The sequence below is a fragment of the Aotus nancymaae genome, unplaced genomic scaffold (genome assembly GCF_030222135.1).
Source record: "Aotus nancymaae isolate 86718 unplaced genomic scaffold, 86718_ANA_hifiasm-v0.15.2.pri h1tg000021l, whole genome shotgun sequence".
Lineage (NCBI taxonomy): Eukaryota > Metazoa > Chordata > Mammalia > Primates > Aotidae > Aotus > Aotus nancymaae.
The window spans coordinates 30463738-30486508 of NW_026988433.1; the positions used below are offsets into that span (position 1 = coordinate 30463738).

The 22771-nt window shown below is 38.9% G+C and overlaps 1 protein-coding gene across 4 annotated transcripts in view; it reads left to right on the top strand.

Moving 5' to 3' along the window:
• The window catches only part of IGF1 (insulin like growth factor 1), an 80953-nt gene extending 58707 nt beyond the window's left edge, over positions 1–22246 (top strand). For 2 of the 4 annotated variants that reach the window (XM_021675558.2, XM_021675559.2), the window contains exon 4: positions 16821–22246. In XM_021675558.2, coding sequence (XP_021531233.1) covers positions 16821–16880 — 60 coding nt within the window. In that variant the 3' untranslated portion in view covers positions 16881–22246. Of the gene's footprint in view, positions 1–1381; positions 2136–16820 lie in introns of those variants that run through there. The other 2 variants (XM_012469219.3, XM_021675557.2) reach the window with 1 other exon arrangement.
• The last annotated feature ends 525 nt before the right edge of the window (positions 22247–22771 follow it).

A 22771-nucleotide genomic window follows, 5' to 3' on the forward strand; every position in this document is an offset into this window, starting at 1 on the left:
CAAAGGGATGGATTACATCCCCGTCTCTTTGGTCACTCTGCATTGCAAATTTCCCCTTCCATGGCTGTGGATGATGTGAAGATTGGAAGATGTTACAAAACAGTGGCTAAACAAACATGGGCTTTGGTATTAGACAAAAGTGAAGTCCTGGCTTCCCCGCACACCAACTAAGAGCCCTTGCCAAATAATGTAACGTATCCAAGCCTCAGTTTCATCAGTAACATTGGGATAATAATAATATCTACCACATCAGTCAGAGTTAAGCAGTTAATGCATATACTTTGAGATGCTTTTCAAATGCCTGCATAAAGTAATTGTTGGACCATCATTAATGTCTGTCATAATTTTACTTAATAACAAAGCTTGTAACCTTTCAAGTTCTGTAATCTTGCAAAGAAAAAAAGGCTAATGGGAGGTACTCAAAATTCACATTCAGTAACAAACATAATTAAACAAGAAACAATAAAAATAGAAATTTCTGTTTGGCTATAAGAATGCCTAGAAGTTTGTAATGATCAAAATCTGCAGGCATTATTTTCTAAGAGCTAGACTGTAAACAAACCTCAGAGGTACCATCTATGCCATCAGAAGTACATGAAACATCTGATGCACATTGAGTCACTTGATCAATTTTTGTTGAATGAGTGAATGAATGAACAAATGAATATAATGGATTAACTAAAATTTTAGCCATTAAGTAGAAAGAATAAGAACTGAAGAGAAGGTCAAGGAGGAAAAAGAGAAAGCAAGGAAGTAGAGTAAGGAAAAAATTAGCTCTCGTTTAAGTCTTCTTGGGGACTCTGTTGAAAAAATGAAGGCCAACATGTGGTTTTAATCTTTGGAGCTAGAACAAATAATATTGTACAAAAGCACAAGATGAGAGATCAAGAAGGTCACAATGACACCTTTCTGCTTCCTGGTCCTAAACCTCAGCTGAGGCTGGAAGAGGACCACAGTGGCTTATTAGAGATGTGACCCCAGGGAGCCCCTCTGCAGGATGGAAGGGGACTGGGCAAGCCACAGCACACCGAGAACGCAGAAGCCACTGATCAGTCAGGAGGCAAGGATCTCAGAAAAGACTTTTAGGTGAATGTGGCAGGAAAGTGTGCTTGCTGGGGCGAAGGCAGGTTTATTCTTTCTCTTCCCAGGTGACCCAGTGCCTCTTGGTTTCTAACTGCAGAGGGAGTAGGTGTCAAGAGATGAGTCCCAAAGTTCTAGAATGCTGAATCTTGTGGCTGAGGTCTAGACCCCTCTCCAGTACCAGTGCTGTCTCCTGCATCATATGGAGACTGGACATTCTGAGCTCATTCAAAGGCTCTGTCTTCAGGGACACAATGGGAACCACTTGTTCTCAATGCAATTATTTTTGTGATATTTACAGTATCAGCCCCCAACTACCAACAAGAACACGAAGTCTCAGAGGAGAAGGAAAGGTGAGCCAAAGACACATCCAGGAGGGGAACAGAAGGAGGGGACAGAAGCAAGTCTGCAAGTCAGAGGAAAGAAGGAAGAGCAGAGGAGGGAGACTGGAAGCAGAAATGCTGAATGCAGAGGCAAAAAAGAAAAATGGAGGACAGGAGGACTAAGCAGACAGAGGCAAGGATGATGAGAGAGGAGCAGACAGCAAGAAAGAAAAGCAGAAAACGCAATAGAGGAAATGAAGAAAAGTAGGCCTGCTGGAGCTAGATAATGATGTGATGGAAATAGAAGTAACCTTTTAGAGAATGTGGCTAAGAAACAAGGAGAAAAAGGAAAAGAAAAATGTAATGCCCTAGAAAGCCCAAAGAAAGACAGTGGCAAATATAAAAAAAAGAATAAAAATTATAAAATAGGCAAAAAAGACATACTATTCTCTGCCTCTAAAACACAATTAAAGAATTTTTTAAAAAATTAAGGCTTCTATATGCATTTTTAAATTTTGTATGAATCTGTTATGGAAGAACTGCCCATGTCAATATATGTCCAGAGTTAAATATTAGCCTGAAATTCTTAGCAAGACTGAATTGTGTCATAGAAATTCCCAGATTCCCTTTTCCTGCAATGTCATTGGAGGCTGCATTTCTTAGTCAAGTCCAGGGTTTAGGCCAAAGGGCATCCAATATTGCCTAAAACCCTGTGAGGACTGTGAGGTAACTTTTGAGAAGAGGCCACTGCACTTTTCTTCATCTTTTTTACACTTTGGAATCAGATACAAAAGATGTGTAAGTTTGCTAGGGCTGCCATAACACAGTACTATAGACTGGGTAGTTTAAACCACAGAAACTGAAATTTTTTATAGTTCTGGGAGTTGAAAGTCCCAAATCAACGTGTCAGCCCTTGCAAGGGCCTTAGAGAAGGCTCTGTCATGGGTTCCTTCCCTTGGCTTGTAGGTGACCTCCTTCTTCTCCCCCTGTGTCTTTACTTTATCTTCCCTCCATACATATCTCTGTGTCTGAACATCCTCTGTGTAAAAGGACACCAGCCAGATTGGATTAGGGCCTACCCCACTGACCTCATTTTAACTTAATTATCTCTGTAAAGACTGTCTCCAAATACAGTCATATTTTGATGTACTGGGAATTAGGACTTCAACATGTGAATTTGGACACAATTCAGCCAGTGACAGAAGACTTCTGATACCTGATGATAACCACTGCATTTTGACTACAGCTCCTAGAAAACACTCCCCTCCCATCGCCACCCTACCACAAATTTATTTTTATATCTAAAATCATGAGTTTCTGCTCCATGAAAACTGCAGGACCATACTATGTTAGAACTGGAAGAGGCCTCAGAAATTGGTTCAATCCCTTTATTTTAAAGACGAGGACACTGAGATCCAGAAGTAGGTAAAGATGTGCTTGGATTCAAAGCTGCTCTCCTTCTGGCCAGCAGACAACAGCACATAATCAAAGTGGGTCAACTAAGAAAGAATTCCAGAAAAAAAAGACAGGGCAGAAATACTGTGTAAAGTCTTTTACTAATTTAATATTTTTCCACCAGAAGAAAGGGAGCAAATGAAAGCAAGAGTGCTAGATTTCCCTGAGGGTGAGGAAAAGCTAAATAGAATCACATAATTCAGATTTTAGAGATCTTCTTCAGATCCCTTGGTTTAATCATAGATAATAAAGCAAACAGTGCAAAAAGTCTAACCATCCTCCAAGTTATGTATTAGAAGAGCTGAGAAGGGGCATAAGACAGAAGTGCTCAGCCAAGCAAATGATGACATTGGGGGTAAGAATATGACTAAACTCAGAAGTGTATGATTTCATCCAAGTAGCCTATTTTGAAGATGTCATGGTATAAAGGAAACTCCTTTCTGCATGGTCCTCCATGCCCCTGCCATGCTTTTTACTCCAGGATCACCCTTTCTAGTGGTTCACTGAAAACCCAGGATTACTTAAATATGATAGAGATGCTCAAGGCTTAATCCAGGAGGAAAAGGTCCAACTGAAAGCATGCCAAGGCCCCACATGGGAGCCAAGCCACTGCTGCTGTGGTTGCAAAGTGGACCCTGGCTTATCAGAGCAGAGAGAAGCCAGGCTGGTGCCTTAGCCTAATGGTGAGTCAGGAGATAGGAGATGCTAAGTTCTCCTGCTAAGACATCCATGCTTTGGGACCAGCTGCAGGCAGAGGCCAATTCCTTCTACAACCATCACCTTAGAGTAGCAAATAAACACAGATGGTTCTTCAAGGGATCACAGCTCCATAGAATGACTAAGAATTCATATCCTGTAGAAAGGTTTGAATGAACTATAATTATACCCAATCATAAACTTTATTCAAGAAGAACTAAAGCAAAGGCAAAGAGAGAGACAAGGAAAGAGAGAGGGAGGGAGGGAGAGGAGGGGAGGGAAGGAGAGGAAGGGAAGGGAAGGAAGGGAAGGAGAGGAGGAAGGGAGGAAGGAAAAAAGGAAGAAAGGGAAGGGAAGGGATAAAAAGATTTTCTAGTTAAAGAATGCTTAACTGGCAAACTACGTACTGCAGCACAGTCCTTTTCGGAATGAGTTTTACCAATTCTAAAGCAATTATCTTGAATGCCTACATGTGATTACTGAATAGTATGAACCAAGAAAACAGGAAGAATCGATTATTACCTTTCCATCTCCTTCTTTCTAGTATCAGTACCCAAGCATCCAGAGATACATGACATCTAATGCTGTTTGGATGGGTGGGTGGGTGGATGGATGGATGGATGGATGGATGGATGGATGGATGGACAAATGAGTGACATAGGCTGATGAATAGTGATAGAAATACACATCATAGAAACAAGTTGCATTGCTGAATGAAATGATTCCTGTTCTCCTACATAAGACAGTGAGGCAAGTACAGAGTATAAAAGGAAAGGCATAGGAGCTATGCTTATACTACAAGTCTTGCATGTTTGGAATTTCCTTCTCTGGCCAAATTGAAATTGTTCAAGGACCTACTGCTACAGGTGCAACTGGCTAAGAATTCCATAGTGAATGTTATATACCTATTACTCCTCTTAATGTTTCTTTGAAGTAGGCAGAATATTAATAAACATTTAAAATTCCAGTGTTTCAACTTCAACTGTTTCCTAGGGCAAATTGATACTTATGTGTAAAACTAATTGGAATATGTATGGAATAATCATCCTGATATAAAATTGGTGAAAAATATTTTTTATTGGGCATCTACAATGTGCAAACCTCTGTGCTAGGCATGAACAATAGTTATAAGCATTGGAGAGGCTAAAATATAGTCTTTAAGGTGGCCGATGCCTGTAATCCTAGCACTTCAGGAGGCTGAGGCAGGCAGATTGCCTGAGCTCAGGAGTTTGAGTCCAGCCTGGGCAACATAGCAAAACCCTGTCTCTACTAAAAATACACAATAAATTAGGTGGGTGTGGTGCCACGCACCTGTAATCAAAGCTACTCGGGAGGTTGAGGCATGAGAATTGCTTGAACCCAGGTGGCTGAGGTTGCAGTGAGCCAAGATCCTGTCACTGCACGCCAGCTTGGGTAACAGAGTAAGACTCTGTCTCAAAAAAAATTTAAAAATAATAATAATAAAATATAGTCACTAAGAGTACAAAATGTAGAGTCAGAATACCTGGGTTCAAATCTTGGCACTTTCTTACTTATATTGTGGCTTTAGGCAAATCATGTAATTTATGTGTGCCTCAGTTTCCTCATCTGTTATATAAGGGTAACAACTGAATCTACCTTATACAGTTATTGTGAGGGTTTACTGAGATTGTATGTGTGTGTGTATGTGTGTGAGTATAATGTGTGCATGAGTGTCTCTGTATAAGAAGTGGGAGATGTGTATTCAAATACACATATTATAGTGTTTTAATGGTATCTAGTACATAGTAAGCACTATTAAAGTTTTAGTTAACATTATTTTACGTACCTCTAAAACTTGGAGCTATGTAAAAACTTGGAGCTACCTCCTGAAGTAAAAGCCAGTCTTGTGTCACCAAGAACTTCAAGCCCAAGCCTGCCAACCCTTTTCCATGATGTGGTAGTAGAGTTTCAAGCATGTGGTAGGAAAATAAGAGAACTCAATGACCTACGAACCATTCCAACCCAGAGAACCCCTGGGTCTATAAATAATTCCAACTTAAATGGTAGCTTGGCTCTCCCAAGTGCAGAGCCATTGCTTCTGTTTCAGGGTCATATAACGAACTTTCAGAAAACAACCATTTTTCTCAACTAGTTAAAATTAAATGTAATATGTGCTTTCATTTCTTGGTGCCTAGGGAAAATTTAATTGTAGCATGAACTCCGGTTCTTGGTAGTTTTAAGTAAAATTGCCAAAACAAATAGAAATGCAGGATATTTCCAGGCTCACACAGCTTCCGGGACACTTCAGTTTCTAGGGCTGCCAATCTAATGCCTTTCACAAGCATTTGATCTTTTTTTAAACATCTCTTGAAAACAAACAAAACCTTACATAGCTTCTAATGTGTGCACTGTTCGAATGTAAGGGTGAAAAAGGAGGCAAAGAAATGAGCTCCCAAAGAGCAATTCCCCTTCTCTCTCGTCCGTTCCCCTGACCACCTCCCTCCCACTAAAGAGAAATAGTGTTTTATTAGGTAATAAATTCTGCAATTTCTCAAGTCCATTAACATCCATTGGGGAAGATGAGGTCTATTTTTACTTGCCCATAGGAAAAGTGTAGGGCTTTTTGCAATATTCACTAGATAACACACAGTTGACTTTTAATCCAAGGGTAATATTGATAGTCTCTAATTAAAGAGGAAGCCTTCAGGAGCAATGAAAAGATTAACAGATAAAGCAGAATTCAAATCCCTTTTCATGAGGTTTGAAATACCCAGTTTGTATGCTCACCTCAGTGCTTAAAGCCCAGTTACTGATTCCTTTGGCCTAAGCAACACAGGTCTATTTTTAAAAAGAGAATAGCTGAGGTTAGCAAGGCTTCTCCAGGTCCACTAAAATTCCAGACCTGCAAGGTGAACATCAGCTTTTCCATCATCCCCAAAGACCTAACTGGAATCAAAAGTTTTCCCTGATGCCCACATGTTTGAGGGTCCTTCTGTAATGGAACTCCTTAATGCTTTTAGTGCCATCCCATTTTTATCCAGTGGCCAAAAGAGATGATTTAGAAATATAAACTTACGTTTAAATTCCAGAAGAGAGAAATGGAGATTGAGAACAGCAGGCAAACGATGAGAGATATGGGACAAGAGGTTTATGAGTCCATGTCTGACTCTTCCAGAGAACCCCTAAGAAAATTCCTACCATACCAGGAACTCAATTATAACTCTCATTGTCTATTGTTAGATGGGTAACAAGAGCTAGAAAACATTTTGGAAATTGCCATCTTTATTTTATTAACTAATGTGGTTATAGTTTTAAGAACCATTGGTCAAGAAGCTAACTTTTTAAAAAGTGGAAGTATGATGGTTAGAAATAAGAATGCTAAAGATGCATCAAACCGATTTTAATTCTAAAGGTCCTTTGTAGTAATTTAGAATCTGTAATAAACTATAGCAAACAGTTTTAAGGGGATTATTTTCTCCTGTGTATGGTGTCTCTCTCTCTCTCTCTCTCTCTCTCTCTCTCTCTCTGTGTGTGTGTGTGTGTGTGTGTCTAGCTTTGTGTCCTAGCAATGTTGCACCCACTAGGGAAGCTTGGGGGGAACTATTTTCCAAAATTATAGCTGAAAACAGTTTACTGGCTTTTCTTTCAGTGGAGGTAAATTCCTCTGTAAAAACTAGTGATCATTAAGTAAAAACTGCAGGATTCCTTTGTCTTCTCAAAAGCCTGTTTCTCATCCTAAATTAAAAACTATTCAGGAAATAAAGGGGACATTTTTGGAGGGGTGGAAATAAGTTGGTTTTCTTATTTTGTATCTTCTAAGGATCCAGGGACTTCAACCACTTCCCATCTAATATACAGAGAAGGATTCTGTAGATCCCTATCTATAGATCACAGTAACTTTCCCATAGAACCAATTTGCAACTTTGGAAACTTCTAGGTCTAATTACTGACCCATTACAACCAAAGGTCAGTGCTTCCAGCCAATCTTGCTTCTATCATCCCCTGCCCCTACTTCTGTTAGGGACTGGGATTATTGGCAAAACCTATCAAATGCCTCTTCTACCACTTTCCCATTTCTTAACCATAAGCCTCTAACTTCCTCTATTTAGTCTGTCATATGCTTTCATGCCCATTGGGTCAGATAAAGGAACATTCATTTACTTGAGTAGGCATCTATTATGATCACTCTGGAAAAAAGATGACAATGGGTTACCCTGTCCTCCTGGGCTTCTCTAACTGTTATAGTCAAAATGTCCATATGAAGATAAGATGTTAAGAGCAAGATCTATGAAAAGCTGAGTGTGATAGCAACTCTTGTCTCATAAAATAACTCCAAAGTTCCTAGTGAAAGACCAAGAAATTTTACATCAAACCCAAACAGATCCAATGGTCCAAACTTCCAAGCTAGGATCCATGGCAAAAGTTTCTACAATATCCTATGTGCAACGTATAAACATTTGCTTGGGGCTTTCTGTCTAGCCAACACCAAGAGGTTAAGTAATCAAAGGCCAACTAGCTTTGCCATCTGTAAAAATGTGATGTGCTATTTTCACAGCTTTAGTTCACAATTATGGCAAGACAAAATTCCAAAGGATTAGGAGCAAGACCATGGCAGGTTGAGGGTTGGATAAGGTTCCCCATTAGCTGATAATTGTAGAGTTGGGGATAGGCAATGTTTATGTCATGGTGCAAGTGTGTGTCATGCTTGACTAGCTCATGAAGCACTGGAAGACTAGAAGGAATGAAAAATATGAATGAATCAATAAATGCATAGTATAATGACTGTTATTTTGTCAGTATTGGTTTACCTAGGTCAATATTAATGCTCTGATTTGTCTCTCTATAATGTTTCCATCTTTGAAAGAACACTAGGATGAAGGTAGAGGTGGCACAATGCCACAATTCTGATTTAACAAAAAAAAGAACTGTATGCATGCATGAAATGTTCCTGAGCCATTCTCTGCCTTGGACGAGCACTGGCTGGCATTCTGCATGTTTACTTTCATATGCTGAAGACTCCCATCAACCTCAAACAGATGCAAATCACTTTAACTTGTCATAGTGTTATTTTATTCATCCTAAAAGTTCAAGAGAACCTTCCAAACTTCCAAAATTTCTTTCAATTCAGTGAGGAGGAAAATTCAGAACACGGCATTTGAATGTTCTGCCCAGATTTGTCACACACACAAGAAATGAGTGAAAGACGGCAACACCCTTTCCTCCTAACCCTTTGAACTCATCACTATTGCACTGAAATGACACCAAAAGGTAAAAACCCTAGGCCTCACATCTCCCAAGGACACTGTAATAGGAGTTACTGCATACACTAGTTTGAGTAACTCTAGCATAAATTGTATGTCAGATGAAACGATGGCATTTCAGAGGCTTAAGAGAAAAAGAACAACCAAATCCAGTTTTTAGGTAAGAATGTGCTGAATCTTTAGCACATATCAGCAAAATTGTTAGAATCTGGTGACTTTTCAACAATTCCAAAATCAACTCCCTCTGGGAAAGATAATAAGCTTAAACTTTTTTTAAATTTAAAAATGTAACACAAACAGCTAACTAAACAAGCTGCCCATAAAATCAACCGTCTGGGGAACCCTGATCCTAATGTATTTTACAACATCCTTCATGACAATTAAAGGCAATATAAACACCTCTTGTCAGCAAGGGAAAGCACCCATTGGCATTTTTTTTTTCTTTGCTCTCCAGGCTTTTAAAACATTTTGATAGAGATTTTTTATATCACAGGCAGAAATATTTGAAATAGAGTCAGGTGGTAGCCTTTAAAGAGTAATAAAGTTCCTAAGTCAAGATACTCTTGGAATAAAGTCCTCTGATTCTTGGGGTTTCCTAGGGATGCCCCAGTCACTAGAAAACAGAGCTATAAGTCCACTCTCCCAGCACTCAAGGGAGCTCTGGAAACCAAGGAGGTAGCTACTCTTTCCCCATATTCAGCCAGAGAAAGGGCAGCACTGTAGCATAGAAACTGCTATGATAATAGTAACAATTAAAAAATAAACTTAAAAGACTCATAGTAGCTGATATTGATTAGGTACTTGCTATGTGGCAAGAGCTATAGTGAATCACCTCATTTAGTCTTTACATGAAGCCTTCAGATTGCGTACTGTAATTATCACTATTGTATAGATAGGAAAACTGAGGCTGAGTATGGCAAAATGTCTTGCCAAAGTGTTAAACTAACAAGTAGCCAAGTAGAATCCAAGCCCGAGAGAGAGAGACCACAGTGTGTTAATCAAGCACTGCACTCTCTCCTGTATTTCTTAGTTGATATTTATCATACTACAATCTGTCACTTGTATGAAATGGCAGGAGGCTCTGTGCTATTTGTCCTTGTAGAGAATGCCACAGGAAGAACATAAGCAGCCACACGGTATTTACTGTTGACCTGAACTCTATTCCATCATTCCTGCAGGAAATTTGAGTCCGTTTAATGAGCATTTCCTCATTGGCCACTTTGCTCAAAGCACTATGCTTGGGTCTGGGAAGGATATAGAAGTGAAGGAAATACGCTACCTGCCCTCACAGAACTTATCTTTTAGTGGAGAGGCAAACATGCAGAATTGACTCTACAGAACATCAATGCTTGAACAAATGTGGACCCAGAGAGGGCTTTTATAGTACACAAGCTAAAACAGACTGAGAGTGCTAACAATTAGGTCCAAGTGTTTTTTTTTAAAACAGTAGGCTCTCTTGCACACAACTATACCCTATGCCAGGCAAATGAGTCCAGGTTTATGCATCCAATTACAACACCACTCTGAGGTAGATGATCTTACCCTACCCTTTTATTTTATAGAAGAGGAAACTGAGGACAGCACAATGTAGTGATTATCAAAGGTCACACAACTACTCTGTGGGAGAGCTAGGATTCAAACCACATGTGTTAAGACAGGTCCTCCAAGAAGCAGAAGACGGGAAGGTGTTAAATGAGCAGCGGTTTTATTAGGGAGAATTCATGTGTGAATGGAAAATAGGGGAGGATAGGAGAAGCCATCAGATTGCAAGGCGAGCCTGACCCCAAGGGAAGAAGAGAGGGAGAGCAGATTGGTCGGAAACGTTTTAGATGGGTCTATGGTCCAAGGAAGGTTTAGCAAAGTCATCAGGGAGTCTTTGAGCCCAAGTTGGGCAATGAAGTTGCCCAACAAATTTCTGTGTTTCTCAAAAATAGATCTGCCTCGATGTTCCCCCGACACTTGGTCATTAGCTCTTGGGAGGGGCCTGCCCTGGTCCAATCCACTAGAATCAGAGGAGAGTGTTGTACTGGCAGGGGGTGAGGGGGAATTCCCGCTACAACCACATAAAAAGTGGAATGAGGTTTTCAGAAAAAAACATGAGGCTGGGCCGACCAAAACTGTGTCCAGTAAGCATATACCCCTCACGATGTTAAAGCAGCAGCCACATAAAGGAGGAGTACAGGTTTCTTGAAATCGCACCTTGTTCTTTGGTTTTAAAGTCACATCCCAAAGTGCTGAGTAGATCGCATGACCCTCACTCTGCCTGGCTGCCAGAGAGAAAAGGCTGATCCAACTCTCCTGGAATTTGAACTTGTGATTCCCTGAAGTAAAGGAAGTAAAGAGATATCAAAGTTGATACTGAGACATCTAAATCATCCTCCACCATTTCACATGTCCCCAGGCCAAGCTAGCAAAATTGCTATAGCATATCCCTTTCAACAGGTAAAGGGCTGATATCTGAGCCATCTCTCCAATCATCCACTGCTCTTTTCTTCTCGTTTCGCCCTTTGTGGGAGAAGGTCAATGCCGAGTTAGTACTATGCAGTACAATAAGCTGCTGATATTCCATGCCGGACAGAATTTTCCCAGTGTTTTTTATAGAATGCCAGGCTTTTCCTAGACTTCATGTCATACAATACTCAAATTGTTTGGAGTGGGTGGAGATGGAAACGTGGTCTATTGAAAACATCACTGCTTCCTCCCTGGAGTTTAAAGAGCCTATTTTTGCCCTTTTAGATTCTATCTCTCAGGCAAAATCTTATAAAGATAGGTGGGGAGAAAAAAAAGGGGTTATAATATCAGGGACTTCGCTTTTGCTAATTGAATACTGTGCTCCTAGACTTCTAAAAATAGCCATTACAAATGGTCCCCAGCTTGTGGTAATACTCACCCTCCTCATTGAGTCTTCTGTCCCATGGCACAGCCTTGCCCTCTAAACCAGCATCTACCACCATCTGGGAGCATGGGCAGCTAATGATATTATCAACTATTGCTATTTGAAAGAGATTTGGACTTGAAAGCACTAGATTTTTTAGCTCTTGGGGAGACAGTTTAGCAGAGTGGTTAACCGGTGAGCTCCAGAATCAGAAAGAATAGGTCCAAATTCCAACCACTATTACATCTCCACCATAAGAAAGTAGGCAAGTTGTTTACCCTAAGCTTCAGATTCCTTAAAAATAAAACAGTCAAGACACTAGTACTTACCCTTGAGAGAACTTTTTTTCTTTGCTATTACATGCATACTACAATCCCCAGCATGTAACAAATGTTCAAGTAATGGGAACTGTCATTATTTTAGCGATTGTTCTATCAGTTTGTTCCTCTGCGACCTCAAGGACATTACTAAATCTTAGCGAGTCTTGGCTTGTACATGGGATGACATGAATAATACCATATCACCTCATGTGGTGATTGTAAGGATTCAGTGAGATTATTTTGTAAACTATAAATCCTCTGTAAATGTTAAGCAAGATTATTATTATTGCCATTGTTATTAGTCCTCAGGTTTTTTTGTTTGTTTTTGTTTTTGTTTTGTCTTACTCTCACTGCAACCTCCACCTCTTGGGTTCAAGCAATTCTCCTGCCTTGGCCTACTGAGTAGCTGAGACTACAGGCACATGCTACCACATCTGGCTATTTTTCTGCATTTTTAGTAGAGATGGGGTTTCACCATGTTGTCCAGGCTGATCTCAAGTGATCTGCCCACCTCAGCCTCCCAAAGTGCTGGGATTACAGGTGTGAGCCACCACACCTGGCACAGTGATCTTAATTGAAAAGTCTGTGGATAGCTTTCCAAAGGAAAGCTTGGATCTAGGATAAGAACCAAGAGAGAATGGGAGAAGGTGAATGGCCTCTTCAGGGTCTTTCTAGCACCATAAATATGTGTGTCTGTACATAATGGGTGATCACATATATCACAAATTAAACCCTCTGCAAACTTATTTCCTAATCAGTTGGTTAAACTTTCCTTCTGAAGGGTAAACCATTTTTTTTTTCAAGAAACAAAACAATATTTTTATTTTTTATTTTTTTGAGACAGAGTCTTGCTGTGTCACCCACACCCCAGTGAGCTGGAGGCTCAATGTTTTCTTAATAGTCTTACCTTCATTGGTGTCAGTAGGAAACAGTATTTACCCACTACTGTTTTCATTTTAAAAATCTGTCTAGTTGCATACTAGAAACAGTTTCAGCTGGTTTGTTTGCGTTGGACAAGCTGTTAAAGTAAAAAGTTTTTGCTTGGATGAATGTGGGACAGTTTCATAATCCTTCAAGAAGTGCACCAAAGGTGGATGCCAGCTTCGATGATGGCTGCTTCTAACATGCCTCCACTTGCCGCCCATTGTCAAGGGTGGCCGGCATAATTAAGTTAAGACAATAAGCAAAGCAACAGATGCAACTGAGACCCAGTCCCTGAGTGCTTTTGTTTTGTCACTGTCATTGTCTGCAACAAAGAAGTCACATGTGACAGCCTGGGAAGAGAGCCAAATGCAAACCAGACGACATCCCAGCTGGTTTGAATGGCCTCAACCAGGCACGTGTGTGCACGGGAACCATGCTACTTGGCACAGCATCTGCTTCACTCAAGTGAAGTTTCAGCCCATGGCTTTGCTGTGATGCTGAGACAGACCCAGAAGAAACAGACCAAGGGATATCCCTCTGCTCAGATTTTACACTTTATGCCTTGTGCTTTGGGAGAAAAGAAAAAGAATCTCTCTATTGGAGACAAAAAATAAGATGTATGTGGTTGGCCATTCTAACCTCAACTCTTTTTGCTATAGCCCCCCGCTAATTTAAAGAGTGAAGCATAGGTGGTATCTTCATGTTTCCTTGTAGAAATTTGCAATTAACTTGGCTTGAGAGAAAGAATGGAGATTAAACACTTTATGAGGCTTTCTTTTAATTTGTTCCCATTTCATTCTTGAGTATTTTCTTAGTTTAGGCATTGAAGATTAGCTTAAAGATCTTATTTTCAGCTGGCATGCCTCGTAAATGGAAAAACAAAAGGCAAAATTCAAATTAGTGTGTTTCTCTGCTGTGAATTAATTTGGTTAGTAGTTAGGCAGAGAGGTGGCATCCTTAAAAATATGTATTTTGGGGGTTTGATGAGCTACAGACCATCAACAGTGTTGATTGAGAATTGAACAGAAATGTTTCAAGGAGTTTTAGAACATTAATGATGCTGTTCTGTGGCCCCATGTGTCCTTCTCTCATTTTTCTAGAGAACTCCTATAAGAAAGCAGAACACGGCCGGGCATGGTGGCTCATGCCTATAATCCCAACACATTGGGAGGCCAAGGCAGGCAGATGACCTGAGGTCAGGAGTTCCAGACTAGCCTGGCCATGGTGAAACCCCATCTCTACTAAAAATACAAAAAATTAGCTGGGCATGGTGGTGTGCACTTGTAATCCCAGTTACTTGGGAGGGTGAGGCACAAGAATCACTTGAACTGGGAGGCAAAGGTTGCAGTGAGCCAAGATCACGTCACTGCACTCCAGCCTGGGTGACAGGGTGACACTCCATCTCGAAAACACAGAAAACAGAACATGATGTAAGATTAAGAACACAAGTTTACTGGGAGCTTAACAGTAGATGCTTTGCACCACAACAAATGCATCTTAATTGGTCTTTTGTGATATTTGAGGGAAAGTGCCAGGATTAAAAGCAGATGGCATTTCAAGTTATTCTATACAAATGCCCAGTTTCCTTCTACCAGCTTTTTTTCCTTTTTGCAGTGGTCACTGACCTATTTTAATGAATGCTTTTCCACAATGATGCCATCTTCCTTCTACTCAGTCAGTACAAGATGTTGACCATCAACTCTTAAAATGCAAGCTACCTTTCATGAAGGACTTGGTGATAGCTCCAATGTTCCAAGTAGAACTGAAAAACATGTGTAAGAAAAACTGCCAGATCTCTATGGGCCTTGACCAATAGGTATTATTTCCAAGGAGTGGCGGTTGATTTTTTTTCCCCAGCCTCCATATTAAGACCTCTCACCATCTCCAGGTCAAGGTCTGAGTAATCTCAAGTGTGTTCAGCTCCTCACAATGTTGTGATTGTGTGAGTGTTCACTACCTTAGCCAGAAGGAAGTTTGAAGATTCCAGGTATCACGGAGAAAACTCTTGTTTTCTGTTTTGAACCTCATTCTATACCAATAATTATCCATTACATCCTTCTATAGAGGGATCTCTGGCTAGAGGTAAAACCAAAAAAAAAAAGTACCTCAGGTTTATACATATAAATGCCAGTTCCTCCTTCTTTTTATTTCAAAACTCCTTATCTACATATTTTGCTATTTAAATATATTCAAGGATAAAATAATAACTGTAGGAAAAGTATTAAAATATAATGACTTAGTTCTGCACATCACAAGGGAGTCCCTCATACCCATTCATTCATTTAACTCATTTTAGACATTTATTGAGCACCTGCAATAACCTGGATGCTGTTTTAGACACTGGGACTGTAACAGTGAACAGACACATCTCTGCTCTCACAGGGCTTCTATTCCAAACAAAACTCAATATATGGGCCAGGTATAGTGGCTCATGCCTGGAATCCCAGCACTTTGGGAAGCCAAAGCTGGCGGATCACCTGAGCCCACTAGTTGAAGACCAGCATGGGCAATATAGCAAAACTCTGTCTCTACAAAAAATAAAAATAATTATTCAGGCATGGTGGTGCATGCCTATGGTCCTAGCTACTCAGGAGGCTGAGGCAGGAGGATTGTGTAAGCCTTGGAGGCAGAGGTTGCAGTGCGTTGAGATGGCACCACCACATTCCAGCCTAGGCGACAGAGAGAGACCCTGTCTAAAAAATAAAAGAAAACTCAATATTCTTAAGATAACATCATTGCTTGTTGATGAGTGATGGTAGCACCAAATTAGGAACCCAGAACTTTCAGTCTTGGCATGGTTACTTTCCAATAAAGGTGACAATACTAAGAGGAAAAATGAAGGCCGGGCGCGGTGGCTCACACCTATAATCCCAGCACTTTAGGAGGCCGAGGTGGGTGGATCACGAGGTCAAGAGATCGAGACCATCTTGGTCAACATGGTGAAACCCCGTCTCTACTAAAAATACAAAAATTAGCTGGACATGGTGGCGCATGCCTGTAGTCCCAGCTACTCGGGAGGCTGAGGCAGGAGAATTGCTTGAACCCAGGAGGCGGAGGTTGCGGTGAGCCGAGATCGAGCGATTGCACTCCAGCCTGGGTAACAAGACCGAAACTCTGTCTCAAAAAAAAATAATAAGAGGAAAAATGAGTTAATAATAATAATAGCAGTTAATAATAATATAATAATAATAATGAGTTAATAATAATAATATGTAGCACTTACCATGTGCCAGGCCTATTGTAAGCACTTTTCTATATATGATGTAATCTTTGATCCTATAAGGTAGATATTATTATTACCCTAGTTTATTATGAAGAAACTGAAACACAAGAGATTGCCACTCATACAAGTTTACATAGCTAGAAAATAGAAGAGCTACAATTTGAGCTTAGCCCAGTATGTCTGTGATTTTATAGACTCAAAATTAATTATAAGACTTCCTAATCTTCAATTTCTAAAACTCTGCCTTGCTCTAGAAGAAAACAAGAAAATCAATGAAAAAGAAATGTCTCTTTTTTTACAAAAATTAAAACAGAACAAACTGCAATAAAACAACAAAGGATGATCCCAGAATGTGACTGATTTTGTTTCTTACTAGGAAAGGAGGCAGAGGCCAGAGGGCTGGATTTTTCAGGATCTTGTTCCTATCAATGAATCTGTGATAGAGACAGATGAATCAAATCTCATCTTTGTGTGATTATAAAGCTATCTGTGGTATTCACGCCACCAGGGATACAGAGAAGATGCCTGAGTGAGGTTTGGCAAAAGTATTAAGGGTCTGTACACCTATATATGCCCTTCTCAAGAAAACCAAGGCCCAAGCTCTCTATTAGCTCAACTGGTAAGGCTGAGACCCACTGTAAGAAATAGATGGATAAATAAAACTTCATCAAGTTAATGTCACTTTTTCTTCCTTAATTATAGGAAGTACATCTGAAGAACGCAAGTAGAGGGAGTGCAGGAAACAAAAACTACAGAATGTAGGAAGACCCGCCTGAGAAGTGAAGAGCGACATGCCACCGCAGAATCCTTTGCTCTGCACGAGTTACCTGTTAAACTTTGGAATACCTACCAAAAAATAAGTTTGATAACATTGAAAAGATGGGCGTTTCCCCCAATGAAATACACAAGTAAACATTCCAACATTGTCTTTAGGAGTGATTGATAAAAGGTTTGCACCTTGAAAAAATTGTCCTGGAGTTGGTAGATTGCTGTTGATCCTTTATCAGTAATGTTCTATAGAAAAGAAAAAAAAACATATATATATATATATATACACATATATATATATATGTGTATATATATATACACACACACACACATATATATCTTAGTCCCTGCCTCTAAAGAGCCACAAATGCATGGATATTGTGTAGATCCAGTTGCACTAAATTCCTCTCTGAATCTTGGCTGCTGGAGCCATTCATTGAGCAACCTTGTCTAAGTGGTTTATGAATTGTTTCTTTACTTGCACTTCTTTCTACACAACATGGGCTGTTTGTTTTACCGTGTCTGATAATCTTGTTTGTCTACACCCACCATCTCCCTTCAAAACCTTTATATTTGTTGAATTTGGCCTCCTCAAAAGCAGCAGCGAGTCGTCAAGAAACACACCAATTTCTAACCCACAAGATTCCATCTGTGGCATTTGTGCCAAATATAAGTTGGATGCATTTATTTTAGACACAAAGCTTTATTTTTCCACATCATGCTTACAAAAAAGAATAATGCAAATAGTTGCAACTTTGGGGCCAATCATTTTTAGGCATATGTTTTAAACATAGAAAGTTTCTTCAACTCAAAACAGTTTCTTCAAATGAGGAGTTAATGTGCAACCTGATTAGTAACTTTCCTCTTTTTACTTTTTCCATATAGAGCGCTATGTAAATTTAGCATATCAATATTACAAGGTATATCAAACAGTATATAAAACTCTGTTTTTTAGTATAATGGTGCTATTTTGTAGTTTGTTATATGAAAGAATCTGGCCAAAACGGTAATAGGTGAAAGCAAAACAAAAGGGGAAGCCTGGAGCCAAAGATGACACAAGGGGAAGGGTACTGAAAGCTCCATCCATTTGGGAAAGAAGGGAAAGTCCCCCCAGTTATGCCTTCCGAGAGGAACTTCAGACACTAAAGTCCACTGATGCAAATTGGACTGGCGAGTCCAGAGAGGAAATTGTGGAATGGAAAAAGCAGAAGACTAGGAATTTTAGCAGTCCTGGTTTTTTTTCCTCACTGAAGAAACAAACATCTGCCAGCTGTGCCATGGACTCACCAGTGTGACCTTGGGCAAGTCACTTCACCTCTCTGTGCCTCAGTTTCCTCATCTGCAAAATGGGGGCAATATGTCATCTACCTACCTCAAAGGGGTGGTATAAGGTTTAAAAAGATAAAGCTTCAGGTTTTTTTTTTTTTCTTTTTTTTTACCCTGGGTTGCTATAAGGGTGCAACATCAGAGCGCTTGAGTTGCTGAGATGCAAGGAATTCTATAAATAACCCATTCGTAGCATAGCTAGAGATCAATTAATTGAACGCTCCTGACATCTCAGTTCTTGTCAGTGCAGCTATCCAAATAACTGGCCAACTAACCAGTTGTTAAAAGCTAACAGCTCAATCTCTTTTAAAACACTTTTCAAAATATGTGGGAAGCATTTGATTTTCAATTTGATTTTGAATTCTGCATTTGGTTTTATGAATACAAAGATAAGTGAAGAGAGGAAAAGGAAAAGAAAAAGGAGAAAAACAAAGAGATTTCTACCAGTGAAAGGGGAATCAATTACTCTGTTTATTAGCACTCACTGACTCTTCTATGCAGTTACTATGTATCTAGTAAAACCTCTTTTAATACTATAAATAATATTCTATTCATTTTGAAAAACACAATGATTCCTTCTTTCTAGGCAATATAAGGAAAATGACCCAAAACTTGAAATACGAAAACAATAATAAAAAGTCACAAAGTCATCTTCTTTAACAAATTTTACTCTTATTCTTAGCCATATATACATTTTTTAAAAATTTTGTTAAAATATGTTTGACTGGAGTTGCCAGCTGAAAGGCACAAACTTCCATCACAACAAGAAATTTCCCACTTAGAAGGGTAGGCCCTAGCTCTCTGTCAATGTGCTTTATCCATTCAACTGAAAATTGGTATCAAGAAAGTCCAGTGGTTAGTACAGGTCCATCACCGCCTATAAAATAACCCCCATTTGCAGATCAAGATTTTCTCATCAGAACAATGAATTGTCCAGCATTTAGATCTTTTTATTCACCTTAGAACTTTTTAGTTAAAAGCACCCAGGCTTGATTATTTCATGCAAATTTTGTATTTTACCTCCTTGAAAAGTGTATATGAAAAACAAAAATAACATCTTCAGTTTTTCTCCCACTGGGTCACCTCAAGGATCAGAGGCCAGAAAAAAAAAAGAGAGAGAGAGACTCTCCCTAGATCTCGGAATATATGCAAAAAGAAGGCCCTATTTAATGGAGCTAGCACTCCTGTTCAGTTAACAAGTATTTTAACTCTCAATCCAACATATTTGAATTGAGCACCTCAAGCATGCTCAGCAATGTTCCAATCACTATGTACCGATGTAGAAGAAACTATACATCTGCCTGTTTTCCAGACGTATGGGTTCTATGGAATAAGATACTAGACTCCTCTTCCCAAGGTGGTCCTTCTTTTTATTTCTTGTTCCCATTATGTACCTTTTAAAATTATTTACTCTCAACAAAACTTTATAGGCAGCTTCTGCAGACTTATGTGTTTTCTGTCATAGTTAGATGTGATAATTCCAAGAGTGTCTATTACTTATTTTCTTCATTTAATTCTATCCACAGTCAAAAATCCCCCAAGGAGGAAAGCTGAAAGATGCATTGCCACATTATCTTTCTTAACTTTTCCAACACATAATCCTTTCTAACTGGATCATAAATCAACAAATTTAAAATAACTCATTATGGTATTTTATTTTTTTAATGAATTAAAACTAGAAAACAAATTGATGCAAACTCTGAAAGTCTGTCAATTACTATATACTACAGCAGAATGACTCGGACTTCATAGAAAAGAGCAACTAAAATGTCACAACCCAAAACTTTACAAGCTTTGCTTCAGAATTAGATTGCTCTATAATTTTTAAATGAGGCAATTTTAAGATATTTGTTAAAGAACAGTAAACATTGGTAAGGATGAGCTTTCAACTCATAGGCTTATTTCCAATTTAACTGACCATACCTAATACTTAGGTCAAATTTCTGTTCTCTCTTCCCCAGATAGTGTTAACATTATTTGAACTTTTTAAAATGAGGAGGCTCCCCTGAAAAAGTTAATGCAGCTCTCCATCAGAATCCAGTCTTTTAGGGATATGAAAATCTCTCAACACCCATCCTACATACACACACACACACACACATACAAACACACATACAAGTACACACACACACACACACCCTAAGGATCCAATGGAATACTGAAAAAAACACTTCCTTGAAAATTTTTTTGAAAGCAAACAAACAAACAAACAAAAAGCCTGTCCTCCCTTGAGAATCCTTCTTCTCTTTGGAACGTCAATGTTTGTGTAGATGAAACCATCTCATGTTCTGTGGCTCCAGGGTTTCTGTTACTACTTTATGCACTTGGGAGAAGGTTTAGAATAAAAGATGTAGCATATTTTGCTTTCCCATTTATTGTTTGGCCAGCTATGCCAATGTGGTGCTATTGTTTCTTTAAGAAAGTACTTGACTAAAAAAAAAGAAAAAAAGAAAAAAAAGGAAGCATAGACATATTTTTTTAAAGTATAAAAACAACAATTCTGTAGATAGATGGCTTAATAAAATAGCATTAGGTCTATCTAGCCACCACCACCTTTCAACTTGTTATCACTCACAAGTAGTGTACTGTTCACCAAATTGTGAATTTAGGGGTACAGGGGCAGGAGATGGAAATTTTTATAAGTTAGAGGACTCCATCGTTTTGTTGGCAAAATTAGCAATATATTATTCGATCTTCTGAACATCTTGATCAGGAGCATGGAGAATAAATGGGGAGAAAAGATCTTACAGGAAAATAGAAAAATTTAAAAGATAACTAAGTTCCTTATTGATTTTTGTGCTCTCCGCTCTAAAACACATATTCAGCAAGTGGAGAAAATATGCACAAAGAGAAAAAATACATAGATTTACCTGCAAAAAAAAAAAAAACATCTTCTACCAAATCCCCCTTGGGTATTCTTCTTTGGTATTTACTGGTTTGTAAAAGATGTTCTCCCTTACCCAGACATCTCAAAGAGCAGTAGCTCTCATGAAAAGCAATCACTGATCTCATTTGGGAAATGTTGGAAAATATTTCCTCATGAGACGGGGGTTACCTACTGATAAAGAAAGAGAGAATTTATGAGAAATCATTGAAAGAGATGGCTAACAATCTGTGAAGATTTTTTGTTTCTTGTTTTTGTTTTGTTTTTGATTTTTTATACAGTCTTTATGAATTTCTTAATGTTCAAAAATGACTTGGTTCTTTTCTTCTTTTTTTATATTGGAATGAAGAATAATAAGTTAAACCCACATAGACTCTTAAAAACTATAGGCTAGATAGAAATGTATGTTTGACTTGTTGAAGCTATAACCAGACTATTTAAAATGTTTTGCTATTTTTAATCTTAAAAGACTGTGCTAATTTATTAGAGCAAAACCTATTTGGCTCTCCTCACAAGACAGAATATTTCCATTCAAACCACATGGGCTTTCCACCAATATTTTCAAAAGATAAATCTGATTTATGCAATGGCATCATTTATTTTAAAATAGAAGAATTGTGAAACTTTATGCCCCTCCCTTGCAAAGATCATAAAGTCCAGATCTGGTCGGGGGCAACAACAAAAGGAAAATGTTGTTGATTCTTGGTTTCGGTTTTTGTTTTGTTTTCAATGCTAGTGTTTAATCCTATAGTACGTATTTGCTTATTGCTATTTTAATATTTTATAAGACCTTCCTGTTAGGTATTAGAAAGTGATACATAGATATCTTTTTTTGTGTAGTTTCTACTTAAAAAAGAAAGAAGACTGTCAGAATCTTTAAGTGCATATGGTACAGGATAAAGTATCAATTAAAATAACCAATTCCTATCTGGAACAATGCTTTTGTTTCTTAAAGAAACCTCTCACAGATAAGACAGAGGCCCAGGAGATTTTTGAAGCTATCTTTATTATGCCCCCGTCCCAACCCAGTTACTATTATTTTAGTATCTGCCTCAGAATTTTATAGAGGCATGAACAAGCTGAAACCCTAGAATTAAAGGAACCTCATTGAAAACGTATATTTCACTTTTTTTTTTTTTTTTTTTTTTTTGAGACAGAGTCTCTCACTGTCATCGGGTTGGAGTGCAGTGGCATGATCTCAGCTCACTGAAACCTCCACCTCCTGGGTTCAAGTGATTCTCCCGCCTCAGCCTCCCAAGTAGCTGGGATTACTGGTGCCCACCACCACACCCAGCAAATTTTTGTATTTTTAGTAGAGACGGGGTTTTACCATGTTGGTCAGGCTGGTCTTGAACTCCTGACCTCATGATCTGCCCACCTTGGCTTCCCAAAGTACTGGGATTACAGGCATGAGCCAACGTGTCCCCCTCTTAATGTATGATTACATTGATCTTAAACATGGTTCTTCTCTCCTCGTTCTTGAACTATCTTTGATATGGCCTTTGAAGGGGAAAAAAACTCCAAACATTTTTAAAATTAAAAGAAAAGAGAGAGGACACAAAACTCCAAATATTACTGCCCAACTGAAATATGAGTTAAGATGAAGATAGAGTTTCTCCTAATAACCTGAGTTGAATTACCCATCACTTTCAAGAAAATGACCTTCCACAATTCT